This window comes from Martes martes (assembly GCF_963455335.1).
Source record: "Martes martes genome assembly, chromosome: X".
Classification (NCBI taxonomy): Eukaryota; Metazoa; Chordata; class Mammalia; order Carnivora; family Mustelidae; genus Martes; species Martes martes.
The window spans coordinates 61,066,135-61,088,629 of NC_137897.1; the positions used below are offsets into that span (position 1 = coordinate 61,066,135).

A 22,495-nucleotide genomic window follows, 5' to 3' on the forward strand; every position below is an offset into this window, starting at 1 on the left:
TATATATTGCAATATGAAACAAATGATTTGAAAATACTCACATGATGCCAAAATCTTTAGGTTGCATATTTAAGAAGGTAACAAGTCTGAATATGTGAAGGTAAGTGAAGAATGCTAATATGGACATTTCAGGAAAAATATACCTGAACTGAATTCATCACTTAGTCCACCAAAGTTTCTTTCTTTCCTTTATTTTCTAGTTACTATCTCTGTTGGTGGTAGCCTGAAGTTCACATCAATTCACTAAGTTTTACTGATTTTGTAAAATTTTTAAATTTTGCACTGTGGACTTAAATGTACAATTTACACTTTTTACCCCAAAAGGAACATTTTGCATAACTATAGTACAATATATGGTCAGGAAATTGACTTTGATAAAATCCATTGACATTATGCAGATTTTACCAGTTTTACATGCACTAATTTGTATAGTGTTATATGTAGTTTTATCACATGTGTATCTTAATGTGATGACTAACAGTTAAGATATTCCATTGCAAGTATCCCTTGTACTATACTTTTATACCCACAGCAACTTCCTTCCCTCTTTTTCTAATTCTTGACAACTAGTAGTTTATTCTTTAACCTATATTTTTGCTATTTCAAGAATGATATATAAATAGAATAATGCAGGATATAAATTTCTTAGATAGGCTTTTTTCAGTCAGCATAATTCCCCTGAGATCCAGTGAAGTTGTTGTGTGAATTAATAGTTTGATTCTTTTTATTCTCAAATAGTATACCATGGTATGAATGTACTACAGTTTTTAAAACTATTTACATGTTGAAGGATATCTAAGTCATTTCTAGTTTTTGGCTTTTACAAATAAGGAGTTATGTATATCCATGTACAGGTTTTTATTGTGGACATAAGTTTTCTTTCTCTGGGATAAGTGTCCAAAAGTGTTGAGCATATTAGTAAGTACATGTTTAGTCTTGTAAGAAACTCCCATACTATTTTACAGAGTGGATGAAATTCACACCAGAACTGTATGATTAGTCCAGTTTCTTTACATCTTTGCCAGTGTTTAGTGTTATTACTATTTCTTATTAGCCATTTTGATTATGTATCATGTTATCTCATCGTGCATTTCCCTAATGATTAATAATGTTATATATCTTTTCATGTGTTTATTTGCCATCTGTATATCGTCTTCTGTGAATGGTCTGTTCATGTCTTTTCTCTGTTTCATAATTGTGTTATTTGGATTTTTAAAAAAGATTTTATTTATTTATTTGGCAGAGAGACAATGAGAGAGGGAACACAAGCAGGGAGAGGGTCAGTGGGAGAAGCAGACTCCCTGCTGAGCAGGGAACCCCTGGGTTGTTTGGATTTTTAACTGTTGACCTTTGAGAGTTCTTTATATATTCTAGGTAATAGTCCATTGTCAGATGTGTATTTTGTAAAGATTTTCTTCCAGTCTATGCTTGTCTTTTTTGTCCTCCTCACAGGGTTTTATGCAGAGTAAAACTTTTTGAGTTTGAGGAGGTCAGAGACACCTGGGTGGCTCAGTCAGTTAAGCATCTGCCTTTGGCTCAGGTCATGATCCCAGCATCTTGGGATCAAGCCCCACATCAGGCTCCCTGTACATTGGGGAGGCTGCTTCTCCCTCTCCCTCTGCCACTCCCCCGATTGTGCTCTCTCACTCTCTCTCAAATAAATAACAGTCTTCTAAAAAAAGTTTTAGAAGATCAAATTTTTCAATTTTTCATTTTATGGAATATGTTTTTGATATGAAGTTTAAGAAATCATTGCCTGTATTAGATCCTGAAGACCTTCTGTGATTTTTTTCTAAAGTTTTATGGTTTTATATTTTAATTTTGTTTTCTATGGTCCATTTTGAGTTAATTTTTATATAAGGTGTGAAGTTTATGTTGATTACTCCAAGAAAGACATACACATGGATTACAGACACACAAAAAGATACTCAACATCACTAGTCATCAGGGAAATGCAAATCAAAAGTATAATGAGATATCGCCTCACACCTGTCAGAATGGCTCAAATAAAAAACACAATAAACAACAAACATTGGCTAGGATGTGGAGATAAAGGACCCCTCTTGCTCTGTTGGTGGGAATGCAAACTGGTGCCGCTGTGGAAAGTGGTATGGAAGTTCCTCATAATGTTAAAAATAGGACTTCCCTACAGTCTAGTAATCACACTAATCACACTATTGCAGCATTATTTACAATAGCCAAATTATGGAAGCAGCCCAAGTATACATCAATAAATGAATAGGTAAAGGTGTGGTATATATGTATGATAGAATATTATTCATACATAAAAAAGAATGAAATCTTGCTATTTATAATGACACGGATGGAGCTAGAGAGTATAATGCTAAGTGAAATAAGTCAGTTAGAGAAAGACAAATACCATATGATTTCTCTCATATGTAGAATTTAAGAAACAAGAGAAATTTGGAAAGGAAAAAGAAAGAAACCAAGAAACAAACTCTAAATATCAAAAACAAACTTTTGGTTACCAAATGGGAAGGGGGTAGGAGGATGAGGTAAATAGGTGATTGGGATTAAACAGTGCACTTGTGGTGAGCACTGGGTGATGTATAGAATTGTTGAATCACTGTATTGTACAGCTGAAACTAATATAACACTGTATTTTAGATATATTGGAATTAAAATACAAAATAGTGTGATGATAGCTATTCTGACATATGTGGGGTAATAGCTCATGTAGTTTTGGTTTGTATTTTTCTGATGTTTAGTCATGTTGATCATCTTTTTACGTACCTATTGGGCATTTGTATGTTTTCTTTGGAAATACGTCTATTCAGTTGTTCTCATTTTTTAAATTGAATGATTATTATTTTATTATTGAATTATATGAGTTTCTTACATATTTTAACCTTTTATCAGATATATGATTTCCAAATATATTCTCCCATTCCATACGTTTCCTTTTAACTTTTTAAAAAAGATTGTATTTATTTATTTGTTAATTTATTAAAGATTTTGTTTATTTGTTAGAGAGAGAGAGCATGAGAGGGGATAAGGTCAGAGGGAGAAGCAGACTCCCCATGGACCTGGGACCCCAATGCGGGACTCGATCCTGAGACTCCAGGATCATGACCTGAGCTGAAGGCAGTCACTTAACCAGCTGAGCCACCCAAGCGCCCACAAAATATTGTATTTATTTATTTGAGAGACAGAATGAGAGGGAGAGATGAGATAATCTGAAGCAGACCCCACAGTGTCACAGCCTGACATGGGGCTCAATCCCACAACCGCAAGATAATGACCTGATCCGAAACAGAGTCAGATGCCTAACCAACTGAGCCACCCAGGTGCCCCATCTTTTAACTTTTTTTGTTTATATTTACTGTGCTGAAGGATTTTAGTTCGATGTATCCCATTTATTTATTTTTGCTTTTGGTGCCTTTGTTGTTGGTGTCAAATCCAAAATATCATTTCAACAACTATGTTAAGAGGCTTACCCCCTATGTTTTCTCCTAGATTTAATGATTTCAGTTCTTATGTTGAAGTCATTAACTCATTTTTTAAAAAGATTTTATTTATTTATTTGACAGACAGAGATCACAAGCAGGCAGAGAGGCAGGCAGAGAGAGAGAGAGAGAGAGAGGAGAAAGCAGGCTCCCCACTGAGCAGAAAGCCCGATGCGGGGCTCGATACCAGGACCCTGGGATCATGACCTGAGCCGAAGGCAGAGGCCTTAACCCACTGAGCCACCCAGGCGCCCCTCATTAACTCATTTTTGATTGATTTTTGTATATGGTGTAAGATAGTGGTTCAGTTTCATTCTTTTGCACATGGCTGTCCAGTTTACTATTAAGAAGAGATTATCCATTTCCTCTCATATATTCTTGGCTCCTATAATATAAATTAATTGACCACATGTCCTGTTTATTTCTGGGATCCCTATTTTGTTCCATTGATTTATGTATTTGTTTTTGTGCTAATACTCTTGTGTTTAGATTACTATAGCATTGTAGTGCAGTTTGAAAGGAGGAAGTGTTATGCCTCTCATTTTTTCTTTGTCAGGGTTTCTTTGGCTATTTGGAGTCTTCTGTCATTCCATAGACATTTTAGAATTGTTTGTTTTATTAATTTGACAAATGTTACTAGAATTTTTATAGGGGTTGCATTGAATCTGTAGATTCTATGATAGTTACAGATATTTTAACAATGTCAATTCTTCCAATCCATGGGCACAAAATATTTTTCCATTTATTTGTGTCTTCCTCGGTTTCTTTCAACAATGTCTTACAGTTTCAGTAAACAGATCCTTCACCTTGGTTAAATTTATTCCTTAGTATTTTATTCTTTTTGATGCAGTCATAAATGGGACGGTCTACTTAGTTCCTCTTTCAGATTGTTATTAGTGTATAGAGACACAACTTTAAAAAAAAAGATTTAATTTATTTGAGGGGTGAGTGACAGAGAGAGAGGGAGAGAAAGAATCCCAAGCAGACTTCCCAGTGAACATGGAGACCAACACAGGGCTTAATACCATGACCCTGAGATCATGACCTGAGCCAAACCTGAGTCAGATGCTCAACCAACTCAGCCACCCAGGTACCTCACACAGCCATTTTTTGTGTATTGATTTTGTATGCTGTAACTTCACTGAATTCAATTAGATTTATTTTTTTAAAATATTTTATTTATTTGACTGATGCACATGCACACACACACACACACACACACAGAGCACAAGCAAGGGGAGTGGCAGGCAGGGGGAGAGGGAGAAGCAGATTCCTTGCTGAGCCGGTAGCCCAATGCAGGGCTTGATGCTGGGACTCTGGGATCATGATCTGGGCCGAAGGCAGACACTTAACTGACCGAGCCACCCAGGCACCCTCAATTATGATTTCTAACAATTTTTTTGGTGGAGTCTTTAGAATGTTCTACATATAATGTATCATCTGAAAATAGGGATGGTTTTACTTCTTTATGATTTGGATGCCTTTTCTTTTTCTTCTGTAATTACTCTGGCTAGTACTCCATGGACTATGTTGACTAAAAGTGCTAAGAGTTGATATCCTTGTCTTGTAACTGATCTTAGTAGAAGAACTTGCAGCTTTTTACTGTTGAGAATAGTGTTGGTTGTGAGGGTGTCATATATGACTTTTATTATGTTGGGGCATGTTCACTATCTAACCAGTTCGTTGAGAGTATTTTTTTTTTTTTACTGTGAATGGATGTTTAATTTTGTCAAATGCTTTTCCTACATCTATTGAGAGGATCATATGATTTTTTTGATCATATGATTTTTATCCTTCGATTCATCAATGTGGTATATCACACTGATTTGCAGATATTGAACCATCCTTGCATTCCCTGAATAAATTCCACTTAATCATACTGTATGATCCTTTAATGTATTGTTGAATTTGGTTTGCTAATTTTTTTGTTGAGGATTTTTTGCATCTATGTTTCTTGGGGATATTGGCCTATAATTTTCTTTTCTTGTACTATATTTGTCTGGTATAGTATTGTAATGTTGGTCTCATAAAATGAATTTTGAAGTATTCTCTTCCTTCTATTTTTTGAAAGTGTTTGAGGATTGCTATCAATTCTTTAAATGTTTGATATAATTCACCAGTAAAGCTGATAGGCCCTGGACTTTTCTTTACTAGTAAGTTTTTTATTACTGATTCAAGTCCTTACTCATTAGTCATCATTGATCTGTTCATATTCTCTATTTATTCATGATTCAGTCTTTGTAGCTTATATAGTAAAAGGCATATATCATTTCTTCTACCTTTTTCAACTTGGCATTTACAATTGTTCATAATACTCTCTTATGGTGTTTTGTATTTCTGGGGTATCAGTGGAAAGTCTCCTCTTTCATTTCTAATTTTGTTTACTAGAATCCTTATTGCTTGGGGTGCCTGGGTGGCTCATTCATTTAGGCATCTGACTCTTGATTTAATCTCAGGTCATGATCTTGGGGTCCTGAGATCAAGCCCTGTGTCAAGCTCCCTGCTCAGAGTCTGCTCCCACTCTTTCTCCCTCTGCCTCTCCCCTACCTCGTGCAGTCTCTCTTTCTCTAAAATAAATAAAATCTTTAAAAAAATCCTCATTTTAATTTTGTTTGTAAGCCGAGATAAGGGTTTGTCTATTTTGAGACATCCATGTCTCAGTTTTGTTGATCTCTATTTTTTTAGTCTCTATTTATTTCCACTCTGATCTTTATTCTTTCATTTAACTAGTTTGTTAGTTCATTGTGTTATTTCCTTCATTCTACTAGGGTTAGTTTGTTTTTCTTTTTCTAGTTCTTTAAGGTATAAATTTAGTTTGTTTACTTTAGCACTTTCTTTTTCCTTATTGTAGAGATTTATCACTATGAAGTTCCCTTTTAGAACTACTTTTGCTGCATTCCATTAAGTTTTGGTATATTGTATTTGTATTTTCATTTGTCTCAAGATTTTTTTAATTTCTCTGTTGATTTCTTATTTGATCCATTGACTATTCAGTAGCATGTTTAGTGTCTCCAGATATTTGTGAATTTTCCAGTTTTCTTCTTCATAATTAATTTCTAGTTCATGCCATTGTGGCTAGAAAAGATTCTTGATATCATTGCAATCTTCTTAAATTTATTAAGGCTTTTTTGTGACATAATGTATGATCTATCCTGGAAAGTATTCAATATGCACTTGGGAAGAATGTGTATGCTGCTGTTGGATGGAATGTTCTATAAATATCTGCTAAGGGGCACCTGGATGGCTCAGTGGGTTAAGCCTCTGCCTTCAGCTCAGGTCATTGATCTCGGGGTCCTGGGATCTAGCCCTACATCAGGCTCTCTGCTGGGTGGGCAGCCTGCTTCCTCCTCTCTGCCTGCCTCTCTGCCTACTTGTGTTCTCTCTGTCAAATAAATAAATAAAATCTTTTAAAAAAATCTGTTAAGTCCATCTGGTCTAACATACAATTAATGTACCATGTTTCCTTTTTCATTTTCTGTTCAGGCAATATATCTGTTGTTTAAAGTGACAAATTGAAGTTTCCTACTATTATTGCATTGTTTGTTTTTGCTTCAGGTATGTTAGTATTTGCCTTATATATTTAGGTGTTCCTATGTTGGGTTCATCAGTATTTACAAATGATACATTCTCTTGTTGGATTAGGTCATTTTTCACTATATAGTAACCTTGTCTGTCTCTTATTTCAGTCTTTGGCTGAACGTCTGTTTTGTCAAATATAAGTAGATCTACCTCTACCTTCTTTGGTTTCCTTTTGCATGGAATATCTTTTACTATTCCTTCACTTTTAGCTTGTGTGTGTCCTTAGAGCTGAAGTGAATCTCATTTAGACATTATATGTAGTTGGGTCTTGTTATTTTATCAGCCATTCTTTGCCTCTTGACTGTAGAGTTGAATCCATTTGTAGCTGAAGTAATTTTTGATAGATTTGGACTTAGTACTGCAATTTTAATAGTTTTCTGGCTGCTTTTCCAGAAATGTTGTTTTTTTTTTTCTTCTCTTGCTCTTTGTGATTTGATAATTTTCTACAGTGGTATCCTTAGATTCCTCTCTCTTTCTGTCTTGTGTGTGTATTATAGGTTCTTGCTTTGAGAATACCTTGAGGCTTACAAAAAACTTATTTTTAACAGTCTATTTTAAGCTGATAACAACTTAAGTTTGAATGTCTACTAAAGGTCTGCATTTTTTAAAAATTTATTTGACAGAGATCACAAGTAGGCAGAGAGACAGGCAGAGAGAGAGGAGGAGGAAGCAGGCTCCCCGCTGAGCAGAGAACCTAATGCGGGGCTCGATCCCAGGACTCTGGGACCATGAACCAAGCCGAAGGCAGAGGCTTAACCCACTGAGCCACCCAGGCGCCCCCTAAAGGTCTGAATTTTTACTCTAACCTCTATTTTATGTTTTCAATGGCATGCACAATTTACATCTTTTATGTATGCATTAAATTATTGTAACCGTTTTTAGTACTTTCTCCTTATTACCTTCATAGTAGAAACCTACAGGTATCTTACCCACCAACCTTATATTATAGTATTCAGAATTTAACTATATAATTACTATATCCACTGTGATTTATACTTTCATGTTTTCCTGTTACTAATTAGCATCCTTTCATTTAGTTTTAAAAGTCCCTTTAACATTTTTTTATGGCCAGTGCGATGGTGATGAACTGGTTCAGGTTTTGCTTGTCTGGGAAATGGTTGATTTCTTCTTTAATTCTGAAGGGCAATTTTTCTGGGTAGAGTATTCCTTGTTGGCAGTTTTTCTTTCAGCTCTTTAAATATATCATGCCACTGTCTTCTTTCTTGCAAAGTTTCTGCTGAAAAATCTGCTGATATTGTTATAGGGGTTCTCCTTCATGTAACAAGTTGTTTTTCTTTTGCTATTTTTAAGATTCTTTCCTTGTCTTTAACTTTTTACAATTATGTGTCTGTGTAATGGGTCTTTTTGGATTGTCTTAGTTGGACTTTCTGGGCTTCTTGGATCTAGATGGCTGTTTCCTTCCCTTGTTTAGGGAATATTTTAGCCACTATTTCATTAAATACGCTTTCTTCCCCTTTCTGTCTGTCTTCCTCTGGGACCCCTATAAGCATATATTGGTTTCCTTTATAGTATTCCAAATCCCCTCCTTTTCATTTTTTTCTTTTTGTTCCTATGATTGCATGAGTTCAACTGCCATGTCTTCAAGTTTGCTGATCCTTTCTCTTCCACTTGATCTTGTCTGCTGTTCAACCTTTTGATTGAATTTTTCAGTTCAGTTGTTATATTCTTTGCCTATGTGATTTCTGTTTGGTGCTTTTTAACTTTTTATCTGTTGAAATTTTCACTTTGTTCATGCATTGTTCACCTGACCCTGGTGAGTATCTTTATGACCACTATTTTGAACTCCTTATCAGGTAAATCTCTTATCTCCATTTTATTAAAGGCTGTTTCTGGAGGTTTATATTATTCTTTTGCTTGGAAAATATTCTCTGTTTCTTCATTTTACCTTTCTGTGCATCAGATAAAACATCTACCTCTCTCACAGTCTTGAAGGAGTAGCCTTGTGTAAAAGATGAACATTACCATTTGGCCTGGTCCTAGCTCTTAGTTTTCTCTGAAGCCTTAGTGATTGTGCAAGCTAGTTTCTTTGTTCTTAGTGGTTCCAGTGGTTGAAGGTATGCCAGTATCTGTCAGTTTCCCAAAGGGTAGGATAATAGTCAGCACCTCATTTCAAGGTGGACCCTCAGCTGCAGCTTGTAAGATGTGCAAAACAGACTCAGGGAAAGACTGGAATATGGGCGTTTTTTGACTTGTGCCTCTGTACTGGGCCCTGGGATTACAGCCAGTCAAAAACTGTTTCTTTGTTTGCTACAGTATTCTGAAACCTATAAGTGCAAGTTTCACTGGCCACCAGCAGCAGGAAATCAATTGTTGCATCCTCTGGGTGGCAACCATAATGCTGGGGTGCCATACATGTGCACAAGCTCCTTTCAAGGAGATACTAGTGACCTGGAGTATGGCATATGGAGATTATAGTTATCATTTAGATGTGTGCTAAATTAGGAGACTTGCCCTCAAGTTACAGCTTTAAAAATATTCAAATAGGCCTTTTTCAGGGAAAGGCTGGGATCTGCACTGAGACCTGAGGGGATAGCCAGTCTGAGTCCTAGAAAGCCCATTAAGACTGTTTCTTTGTTTGGTACAGTGTTGTGGGTCTCACGGCTGCATACCTCATTTGCTTTCAGAGCTAGGTATTTTAGGGACCTGCCCATTAGGTGGAAGTTTTCAAACTTGGCATGCTAGATGTTGGATCCAAATTCCTTACTCCTCAGAGAAAAGCTTGCATTTGTATTTCCTCCCCATTGTGCTGTATATGGAAATTATACTGAGAGTATATCTCAGCTTTTCTTACCCATTTTATGTGGTTTTTCTCTCATTTTTCTGGTGTTTACGAGTCCCTCAGCTAATTTCTGGATTCCTTTCAGAGGAAATTGTTCCATGTTTAACTGTGCTTTCAGTGTGTCTGTGGCAGATGAATTCAGGAGTCACCATCTTGGACCAGAACCCCAATGTCACTTCTTCTCTGAAGTTCTAAGCCTTCTTTTGTTATCATTTCCTTTTTTTTTTTTTTTTTTAAAGAGTGCTTTCTAGATCCAGTTTTTATTGGGAGTTTTACTGGCAACAAATTCTTAGCTTTCCTTTATCTGAGGATATCTTTATTTTCTTTTCATTTCTGAAGAATAATTTTATTGAATATAATGTGCAATTGACAATTCCTTTCAGTACTTGAAAAATGTTGTGCCACTTATTTCTGGCCTCTATGGTCTCAAAAGAGATATATTTGTCTTTTGAGTTGATTTTTACCTATATAAGTAATGTACCATTTCTCTCTGGGTGCTTTCAAGATTTTTAAATTTGTTTTTTATTTTCAGAAGTTTAATTATGATGTGTTTTGGTAGTGTAGATTCTTCAGATTTGTCCTATTTTAGATTTTCTCAGTTCTTTAAATTGTTTGGTTTATATTTTTCCCCAAATTAGGAAGTTTTTATCATTTCTTTGGACAATTTTTCATTTCCATTCTTTTTCTTCTCTCCTTCTGGGAATTTAATGATATGAATATTAGCTTGTCTGTTATTGTTCCATATGTCCCTGAAACTTTGTTCATCTTTTTCTTTTGAAATCATTTCTGTTACTTAATCTGTATTAAAATTTTATTAATTTGTCTTCAGGTTAACTCATTCTGTCTTATGTCATCACTCTACTATTGAACCCATCCAGGGAGGTTTTATTTTGTTTTTTGTTATTTTGTTTATATTTGTTTATTATATATTTCAGTTCTATAATTTCCATTTGGTTCTTTGATTTATAATTGAAATTTATGATTTATTATTATAAATTATAAATTATGATAAATTATTATCAATTATTTATAATTGAAACTTATGATTTATTACAAATGAATTGTTTTTGATTGTTTTCATCATTCATGTTTTGATTTCCATGGTCTTCATTATGACAAATGATTAGTTTGGACATTTTGAATATTATGTTATGAGGGTATGGGTCATATTTAATCATTATTGTAGTGACAGTATCCCTTAGAGATATAGAGCAAAGATTGGATAGGGTAGAAATTTATCTCCTGTCTACACACTTTTGAAACTTTTCCAGCAGAAGTAGGCCAGCTATCTTCACCATATCACTGTCTCTCTGGTTCAAAGCTCAGCTTGTCACTTGTCCCTGATGATATCATGAAGGGGTAAATGGAGAACTTGGAGGTGGAAGCTTAGTTCCCAGTTGCATCTTAATGACACCAGGAGAACAGAGTGGGGGAGTAGGGTACCAAGTAGCATAGCCTATCTCCACCTAGATTTTCCTCTTTGATGCTGATTAGAGATGGAGGCTGAGCTCCTCAGTGGACCCTGCTGACAGCAAGTAAAGGAGGGACCTGAGTGTTGCCTAGACCTGTTTCCCATGCCTTCATTCAGTCTCAGTGCTTTTAGGTGGAAATGTAGGTTAAACTTCTCACTGTGGGGGGGAGGTGTCCAAGATGGCAGAAGAGTAGGAGACCTTAATTTTGTCTGTTCCCAGGAATTCAGGTAGATAGCTATCAAACCATTCTGAACACCTGTGAACTCAATTGGAGACTGAAGAAAAGAATAGCTGCAACTCTACAAATAGACAAGCGACCGTTTGCCACAAGGTAGGAGGTGTGGAGAAGTGAATCTGAGGCAATATATGGGAAGATAGACCACAGGGGAAGGGAGCCTCCGTCATCTGGCTACCCATAAGTGAGAGAGCAGAGGAGCACAAAATTAGAGCTTTTAGAAATCTGCTCCAATGAGGGACATTGCTTAGGCAGCTAAGTGGGAGTTGGAACCCTCACCTGGAAGTGTGGTCTCAGGATCCTCAGGGTCACAGGAAGACCAGGGGTGCCTGAGTGTGGTAGGACTCCCAGGTATTGTAGCAGGGAAGCTGGCCACAAAGAGTGAGCCCAGGAGTGGCCTCTCAGCTCGGGTTGCCATAAACTGTGATCTGTGGCTCAGTCGGGTTACTGCTCTTCAAGCAGGGATCCCACAAGTGGCAGAACTGGGGAGAGTCCCCTTCCTCCCCTGGGAGGAGTGGTGCAGGAGTGTGCAGCAGGAATCTGCTGGGTTTGGGGACTCCAAACAGGGTCTTGTGCCAGAGATAGAAATGCACAGTCACAGGCCAGGTGAGAACAGTGTGCTGGAGACTAGGGAGCCTAGGAGTGACAGGAGTGATTGACTGCTTTTCTCTGTTGACTCACAGAGGAGTGGGGCCTTGAGCTCTCAGCTCCTCCAGGGCTAGAGATTGGGAGGGTGCCATTTTCATTTTCTTCCTCCAAAGCTGCACGGAAACCCTTCAGGGCACAAAAGCCCAAGATTTTGCTCTCTGCACAGGGAGCTGATTACTTATCCTGGCCCCAGGCAAGTGTAGTGCAATTCCACCTGGGGCGAAGACATTTGAGAATCAACACAGCAGTCCCCTGCCCCAGAAGATGCAGGAGTCTGTGGAGTTTGGTACAGGCAGAAGTGGAAACAGATTGAACTGGAGGATCTGTTGATGGGTGTGGACCCCGACATTGTGGCTCTGGGCTGGAGATTCCTGCAGGGCCATATTAGCTCTGACCCTCTAAAGAGAAGCAGAAAGATGGCAGGGAACAAAAGCCATGCAGCCAACCAGCTCACATTAAGCCCACCCCCCTTACAAGATGTGGGGCTACTCTACCCAGGCAAAGGCACCTGAGAAGCCAAGCAGCAGGACCTTCCCCCAGAAGACAGACTGGAAGAGCAGGTGAATAAGCTTAAACTTCTTTCCCACAGGACAATAAAACTCCAGCACCAGGGGAAAATAATATAGGCAACTCTAGGTGTTCCCTCATGACTCACTTATACTTAAGGCTAAAATTTTACATTCCTTTTTTAGTTTCTTTTCTTATTCATTTTCTTTTCTTTTTTTTAAAAAAATCCCTGCTCCTATTTCAAATAGATTCACATTTTCCAACCTATGTTTTAAAGTCATATTTTAACTTTCATTTTCTTTTTCACATACATGTTTTATAGATTTATACCCCATACTGGCCTGTTTTATCTTGAGAGATATATATATGCTATATATATCAAAGAAATCAGAAATTTATATATAAAATATATATTATATATTAAATCAGATATATATAACTGCAAAGAAATTATATATATTTATATATAATATATAAACATATATTATATATATAAATATATATAAATAAATATAGTGGGATATAGTGTCTTCTAACACACAGACCAAACTCAAGCAGGAAAAGGCAGATCACCCTGCTGTGTCCACACTGAGAGATTATAATCTCTCTCCATGCCCCCCTCTTTTTTTCCCCTTGTTTCTTTCTTTTTCTTGTTTTGGACCATCTTGGCTTTGGTGGCATATCAGTGATAGCTTTTGACCACTGGATTTCTTCATAGGTGCATTTTGCTTGGGTCATGGTTGATATTTTGGACTCTGTATATTCCCTCAACCACCCCTCAACAGAATGTCTAGGAGGAGGAACTCCCAACAAAGAAAAGAACCAGAGACAATGTCCTCTGCCACAGATCTAATGGATATGGATATAAGCGAGATGTCAGAGATGGACTTCAGGGTAGCAATTATGAAGTCAATAGCTAGGTTTGAGAAAAGCACTAGTGACAATATAGACTTCCTAAGGGCAGAAATGAGATCTAATCAGGCTGAACTTAAAAATGCTATGAATGAGATGCAGTCTAAACTGGATACTCTTTAACAGCCAGGGTAAAGGAGGCAGAACAATGAATCAGTGATCTAGAAGATAGGCTGATAGAAAGGAAGGAAGCTGAGGAGGATAGGGATAGGCAGCTAGAAACCCATGAAAACAGAGATCAATGACACCATGAAGCATTCCAAGGTCAGAATTATTGGGATTCCTGAGGGGTGGAGAGAGAGAGGACTAGAAGATATATTTTAGCAAATCATAGCTGAGAATTTCCCTAATCTGGGGAAGGAAACAAGCATTCATGTCCAAGAAGAAGAGAGGACCTCCTCCCAAGATCAATAAAAATAGACAAACACTCTGGCATATCATAGTGAAACTTGAAAATCTTATAGCCAGGGAAGCTATCCTGAGAGCAGTTAGGAAGAAAAGATTTCTTACATATGGAGGGAGGAACATCAGAATAACATCAGACCTATCTGCAGAGACCTGACAAGCAAGAAAGGGCTGGAAAGACATATTCAGGATACTAAATGAGAAGAACATGCAGCCAAGGATACTTGATCCAGCAAGGCTGTCATTCAGAATGGGGGGAGAGATAAAGAGCTTCCAGGACTGGCAGAAACTGAAAGAATATGTTACCATCAAGCCAACCCTGCAAGAAATAAGGGGGATTCTATAAAAGAAGAAAGACCCCAAGAGCAATATAGACCAGAAATTTAAAGAGAGAATCTATAGAAACAGGGACTTTATAGGCAATATGATAGCACTAAATTCATATATTTCAATAGTTAAGAATTAAAAAGATCATTAAACCTCTGGCTGGATTTATCCAAAAGTAAAGGGAAAGGGCCCAAATCAAAATCATGAATGAAATGGAAAAGATCATAACTAACACCAAGGAAATAGAAAAAATTATTAGAAATTATTACCAGCAACTATGTGCCAACAAATTAAGCAATTTGGAAGAAATGGATGCCTTCCTGGAAACTTATAAACTACTAAGACTGAAACAGGAAGAAATAGACAATCCGAATAGACCAATAACCAGTAACAAAATTGAAGCAGTAATCAAAGACCTCCCCAAAAGCCATACTCCAGGGCCAGATGGCTTCCCAGGGGAATTCTACCAAACATTTAAAGAAATCATACCTATTCTACTGAAGCTGTTCCAAAAAATAGAAATAGAAGGAAAACTTCCAAACTTGTGCTACGAGGCCAGTATTACCTTGATCCCCAACAGACAAAGACCCCATCAAAAAGGATATTTACATACCAATACCCATGATGAACACAGATTCCAAAATACACAACAAGATCCTAGCCAATAGGATCCAACAATATATTAAAAGGATTATTTTACATGACCTGGGATGTAAGGGTGGTTCAACATTTGCAAATCAATCAATGTGATAGATCACATTAACAAAGAAGGTACAAGAATAAGTCAATCAGAGAAAGACAATTATCATCTGATCTCTCTGATATGAGGAATTTGATAGGCAGGGTAGGGGGTCATGGTGGGAAGGGAGGGAAAAATGAAACAAGACGGGACTGGGGAGGGAGACAAACCATAAGAGACTCTTAATCTCAGGAAACAAACTGAGGGTTGCTGGGGGGGTGGGGGGAGGGATAAGGTATCTGGGTTATGGACATTGGGGAGGGTATGTACTATGGTGAAAGGTGTGAATTGTGTACGCCTGATGATTCACAGACCTGTACCCCTGAAACAAATAATACATTATATGTTAATAAAAAAAAGACAAGAACCTTATGATCCTCTCAGTTGATGCAGAAAAAGCATTTGACAAAATACAACATCCTTTCCTGATTAAAACTCTTTGAAATATAGGGATAGAGGGAACATACCTCCATATCATAAAAACTGTCTATGAAAAGCAGACAGCAAATATTATTCACAATGGGGAAAAAACTGAGAGCTTTTCCCTTAAGGTCAGGAACACAAAAGGGATGCCCACTCTCACCACTTTTGTTCAACATAGTACTAGAGGTCCTAGCCTCAGCAATCAAACAAAAAGAAATAAAAGGCATTCAAATTAGCAAAGAAGTCAAACTCTCTCTCTTCACAGATGACATGTTACTTTATGTGGAAAATGTGAACGACTACATCCCCAGGTTATTAGAACTGATAACAATTCAGCAACATGGCAGGATACAAAATCAATGCACAGAAATCAGTTGCATTTCTATAAACTAACAAAGTGAGTGAAGAAAGAGAAATTAAGGAATCAATTCCATTTACAGTAGCACCCAAAACTATAACACATACCTAGGAATAAACCTTACCAAAGAGGTAAAGGATCTATACTCTAGAGACTACAGAACGCTTATGAATGAAATTGAGGAAGACACAAAGAAATGGAAAAACATTCCATGCTCATGGATTGGAAGAGGAAACATTGTTAAAATGTCTATACTGCCCAGAGCAATCTACACAATCAATGCAATCCCTATCGAAATACCATCAGCATTTTTCACAGAGGTGGAACAAGCAATCCTAAAATGGGTATGGAATCAGAAAAGATCCCAAATGGCCAGGGAATTGTTGAAAAAGAAAACCAAAGCTGGGGCATCACAGCCTGACTTCAAGCTATATTACAAAGTTGTGATCATCAAGACAGCATGCTACTGGCACAAAAACAGACATATGGATCAGTTGAACAGAATAGAGACCCCAGAAATCTAAACTTTGTAGTCACAGTCTTTGACAAATCAAAAAAGAAGATCCAATGGAAAAAGGACAGTCTCTTCAATAAATGATGTTGGGAAAACTGGACAGAAGAATGAAACTGGACCATTCTCTTACACCATACACAAAAACAAATTCAAAATGGATGAAAGACCTAAATGTGAGACAGGAATCCATCAAAATCCTAGGGGAGAACATAGGCAGTAACCTCTTTGACACTGGTCACAGCAACCTTTTTCAAGACATGTTTCTAAAGGCAAGGGAAACAAAAGCAAGAGTGAACTTTCGGGACTTCATCAAGATAAAAAGCTTTTGCAGAGCGACGGAAACAGTCAATGAGACTGAAAGATGAACCACGGAATGGGAGAAGATATTTGCAAGTGACTTTACAGATAAAGGACTGGTATCCAAGATCTATAAAGAACTTCTTAAACTCAACACCCCAAAAGACAAATAATATAGTCAAGAAATGGTCAGAAGACATGAACATACACTTCTCTAAAGAAGACATACAAATGGTAACAGACACATGAAAAAAATTCAACATCACTAGCCATCACGGAAATAAAAATCAAAACCACAGTGATATACCACCTTACCCAGTTAGAATGGCAAAAAAATTAGACAGGAAACAACAGATGTTGGCAAGGATGTGGAGAAATCGGAACCCTATTACACCATTGATGGGAATGCAAGCTGGTACAGCCACTCTGGAAAACAGTATGGAAGTTCCTCAAGATATTAAAAATAGAGGTAACCAACGACCCAGCAATTGCACTACTAGGTATTTACCCCAAAGATATAGATGTGGGGGCACCTGCACCCCAGTGTTCATAGCAGCAATGTCCATGATAGCCAAACTGTGGAAGGAGCTGAGATGTCCTTCAACAGAGGAATGGATAAAGAATATGTGGTTCTTATATACAATGGAATATTACTCAGCCATCAGGAAGGATGAATACCTACCATTTGCGTTGACATGGATGGAACTGGAGGGGATTATGCTAAATGAAATAAGTCAAGCAGAGAAAGATAATTATCATATGGTTTCACTCATATGTGGAATATAAGGAATAGCCTGGAGGACCATAGGGGAAGGGAGGGAGAACTGAATGGGAAGAAATCAGAGAAGGAGACGAACCATGAGAGACTTGACTCCAGGAACCAGACTGGGGGCTACTGAAGGGAAGAGGGGGTCAGGGGATTGGGTAACTGGGTGATGGGTATTAAGGACAGCATATGTGGGCATGAGCACTGGGTGTTATATGCTACTAGTGAATCGTTGAGCACAACATCAAAAATTAATGATGTACTATATGCTGCTAATTGAACATAATAATAAAAAATATTGTATGTCAGTTAAACTATACTTCAATTAAAAAAATAAACTTCTCATTGTGCTTCACTGACACAGGGGTAGGAAGGAAGTAGAGTGCTAACTAGCCTGAATCACACCATCTTGGCCAATCTATTGCTGCTGGGTGAGGGTGGAAGTTGAGTTTGTCAACACTAACCCTTCAGGGGAATTAGAGTGTTGCTTCCTGCTTCCATCAAAGAGGTGTGGAAGATCATAAGGTCCCTGCTTGGCCATGCTAACACCAGTTGGCAGAGGATGGGAGCAGAGCACTGCCTGATTTTGCCAGGCAGTGAATGGAAGATTAACTCTGTGCTTGGCCCTGCTGGAACTGAAACCACTGGGTAGAGATACTGGAGCATGTTCCTTGCTTCTGGGGTGGCTTGGATGGTCAGCTTCCTACTCGGCCTGTTGAAATTTCAGGGATGGGGAATAGCTGGAATGTGTGTAGTTTTCTATATTTTATTTATCTTTTTAAGATTTTATTTATTTGACACAGAGAGAGAGAGATGATGATGATGATGAGAGAGGGAATACAAGCAGAGGGAGTGGGAGAGGGAGAAGAAGGCTTCCCACCGAGAAGAGAGCCCAATGTGGGGCTTGATCTCAGGAGCCTGGGATCACGACCTGAGCCGAAGGCAGTTGCTTAACAACTGAGCCATCCAGGCGCCCGTGTGTATGGTTTTTTGTTTGAGATTTCAATTTCACTTGGCTGGAGTAAGGTGGGCATTACTTAAGAGATTTTCTGTGGTTAGGCTAGCATTTTCCCAGTCATTTTGTTGGTGGGATATAGGCTTTTCTTGAAGGTTTTTTTCCTGTCTCTGTTGGCAGTTCTGAAACGGAAGCTTCTCCCATACCCTTTTTGGGACAATGTCAGGTGATAACAAAACCCAGTGGGGCTCATTACTGTGTTGTTTTTCAAGTTGTGAGGTCTGTAGGATCTTTTTCTTTTTACATTTTTCTTTCTTTTCACCATTCATAGTATAACTATGCTTGTTTGTTGTGTTATGTTCCTTTTTTTAAAGTTGTAAGAAGGAGGACCTGGGAGGTATGGGAACATTCTGTCTTGGCAGGATCACATTCCATTGATTTTTACCTCTCAAGTATCTTTCAAATCCATTAATGTCTTAGCATTCCCATTGTAGCATCTTTAATATTAATAAGCTCACCTGTCCTTTGGACAATTGCAGTGGCCTTCTCACAAATATATATTGTCATTTTTTTTAGATACCCAAAAAAGTTGACAAAAGATTTAAAAAAAATTACTTCCAATGATGAAAGGCAATCTGGAAGATGGAGCTTAGATTTTTCCGTATTAGGGCTTCTACAGTTCAATGGCTTTAGTTTATAGGGACAACGTATCAGATCATTCCAAATTTGGATTGACTCCCCAAACCTTAAAGTTGTGTGTCTTAAAATTCTAGTAGTTCAGAGGAGGAAGAGATCATTTCCAGCTAAGGTTTTATGAGACAAGATAGGCAACGGATAAGGTATGAACAAATGTACAAGGCATACTTGGGGTGGTGGTAGAATAGACTTGTTTGTTTGAAATAGTTTTCTGAATTATTTCCCAATTGATGATAATTATCACATTGAGTGCTTCTTAATTTTACATATTAACAAGTCACTGGATTAGATATTTTGATGCGGTAGGTCTGAGTGAAGGTGCCAGAGTCAGTGTTTTAAACAAGCATTTCAGGTGATTGTAAAGTTCAAGGTAAATTGGGAAACAAAACTGTGGAAAAAATAATGGCAGATCAGGTTGGAAAAAAAAGTAGGTTCCTAGCTTTATATGCTAGGTGAAGAAGCTCAGAATGATGTTGCTGAACATGAGAAATATTTAACATTTCGAAGTCTGTGACTTCCTTCTATTTACTACACTGGAATTGGTGCCAGTATTATGGATGTAGATAGTATAGGTTAATAACTGTTGTCTTATTTACATTGGAATAACTGTTAGGATTACCTGAACTCTGCAAAAATATGTAGTTGCAGGAATGAGACCTTTAACTTCATAGCTTAGACAAGGGCCAGTATAAATCAAGTGCGTTGATTCTTCACTTTGTCCCCACTCAAGTCTATATTCAGTGATTTCAGCACCATTACACACAGGAACCTAAAAGATGCAACAAACGCAGAAATTGAGTTCTTCCTATAAATTGTCATTGTTCTAGATATTATGGAGAGTTACAACATAATTTTTTCAATATCAAAACCCATAATCTTTTAAATGGTATGAGACAAGTGTAGAAATAATTAAACATAAGACAGAGCACTATAACATTAAAAGGCTCAAATAAAATTAAGAGAAAGGATTGGCTAATCCCACATATTTGATAAATTCCTATTTTTAATTTGTTAAAATTATTCACAAATAGGTTACTTAAAAAAAACTTAGATATATTAATGTCGCTTAATATGACTATTGATTAGTAGGATCAAACGCGAATTCCAGTATTCTCTGGATTTCGTACAGTGCTATAATCAGACTTGTCATTTATTATTATCAAACTAAAGCTTTTGTGTCAATGCTAAAGTACCCTCTGCTAGATTCTGGGAAGAATAGAAGAAAAATTCAAAGATATATAGGTGGCTTAATAACTAGGCCTTTCTTTGTTTTTGTTTTTTGAGCTTATTTAAATGGGGAGCTATTCACATGGATGCAAAACATTTTTTAAAACTTCACTATCTCATAGTCACATTTTTAATGTGTCATATTGTAGAGTTACATGTAAACAAACAGTACCAGAGATTTCCCAATGAAGCTTTAAAAAAATACTAAGTTCTATAAATTGATTTAATTTTATTATCTCTTGTTTTGGTTTTAAAAATTAAATTAGTTATCTAATGATCACTTATTTGGTTTTCCAAATTTATTAATCTCTATAAATAAAGAGTCTGGAAAGCAGGATTACCATAGTTTTAGCCATTTATTTATTTAATTTATATTTAATTTATATTTATTAATTTTTAAAAATATTTATTTATTTATTTGACAGAGAGAGAGAGAGAGAGCAAGAGAGGGAACAGAAGCAGGGGCAGGGAGAGGGAGAAGCAGGCTTATCGCTGAGCAGGGAGCCCGATGTGGGGCTCCATCCCAGGACCCTGAGATCATGACCTGAGCTGAAGGCAGATGCTTAACGACTGAGCCACCCAGGTGCCCCTCGTTTTTCTTTTTTAAGATTTTATTTACTTATTTATTTTCGAAAGCAGATAAAAGCAGGGGTGGGGGGTGGATGGGGGTATCTCAAGAAGATTCTATGCTGAGGATGGAGACTGATGTAGCACTTATCTCAAGACCTGAGATCATGACTTGAGCCAAAACTGAGTCAGACCCTCAATCGACTGAGCCACTCAGGTACCTCTAGTCTTAGCCTTTATTTCTTTTTTTCTTTAAATATTTTATTTATTTATTTGTCAGAGAGAGAGAGGTAGAGGGAGAAGCAGGCTCCCCACTGAGTGAGGAGCTTGATGTAGGATGCAAACCCAGGACCCTGGGATCATGACCTGAGCCAAAGGCAGACACTTAACTGACTGAGCCACCCAGGTGTCCCTTGCCTTACCCTTTCCAATAGTACTAGTATCAGGTGTTATGTGTGTTCTAGAACCATGGTCCAAGATTTATGGAGCACTAATCTAAACTCTGACTCCTTAGGGAGTTGTAAACTTTCAAAAAACAATACTAAACCAATTACTGTGCTCTTATATCAACAAAATTAATAAAAATAAAATAATAACCTACCCCCCAACTAATAACAACACAGGTTGGACCCTTGCAGGTTAGCACAGGTATACCACATTGAGAAGGAGGGCTTGGGACTGGTGCAGTTTCACACTTCAGTGGGTGAGATCCCAACTACAAATAAACACAAACAAACAAATAAGAAAACACAAAACTACTGCGCAGGTATGGTCACTCCCCACCCTGACAGGAAGTAGAAGCATATATTCATCCAAAGTGAAATGAACCATGAATGGATCATCTGAACAATATAACTTTCCCAACACTATTAACTACTTTTAACCAGAAACTGGATTCTTCAGAAATTAATTTACTCACTATGCATCTCACTTTGGAACTAGAGTGTCCTTGTTTGTCATCTTGGTTATCTTCTGCCTTTTTGACATATGCAGGTGCTTCAGAGTTTTCATTAGGATGATTATCTACAAAAATGTACAGAATAAACTTAAAAAATTTGCAAATAATTTTAAGGGAGGTCCTTTAAAATAATACAAAATAATTTTAGAAGACACAGTGTCAAAACACTTAATAAAGTAACAGAAAACTTATATTAATTTGTCAATTAAGTTTTTTTTAAAAGATTTTATTTATTTATTTGACAGAGAGAGCGAGAGATACAAGCAGGTAGAGCAGCAAAGGGAGAGAGAGAAGCAGGCTCCCCACTGAGCAGGGAGCCCAACACGGGGCTCCATCCCAGGACCCCAGGACCATGACCTGAGCTGAAGGCAGCCGTCCAACCAACTGAGCCACCCAGGTGCCCCTGTCAATTAACCTTTAAATTTGTTTTGACATTTAAAACATTTATGACAATATGGATGGACCTAGAGGGTATTTACTAAGTGTTGTGAATCAGAGAAATGCCATATGATTTCACTTATAAGTGGAATCTAAAAAACAAACCAAACAAACAAAATACCAAAAAACAAAAAACAAAAAACAAAAACAACCCTAGACTTTTAAATACAGAGAACAAATTGGTGGCTGCCAGGGGAGATGTGGG

At 37.3% G+C, this 22,495-nt stretch overlaps 1 protein-coding gene across 1 annotated transcript in view; it reads right to left on the bottom strand.

The window, feature by feature from the left end:
• The window catches only part of LOC308337392 (fibronectin type III domain containing protein 3C1-like), a gene marked incomplete at both ends in the record, with an annotated part of 42,329 nt that overhangs the window by 11,131 nt on the left and 8,703 nt on the right, over window positions 1–22,495 (bottom strand). Inside the window, 3 exons of the mRNA XM_080795519.1 lie at window positions 19,720–19,869; window positions 21,496–21,609; window positions 21,814–21,917. Of these exons, the coding sequence (XP_080651645.1) occupies window positions 19,720–19,869; window positions 21,496–21,609; window positions 21,814–21,917 (368 nt within the window). The remainder of the gene's footprint in view (window positions 1–19,719; window positions 19,870–21,495; window positions 21,610–21,813; window positions 21,918–22,495) is intronic.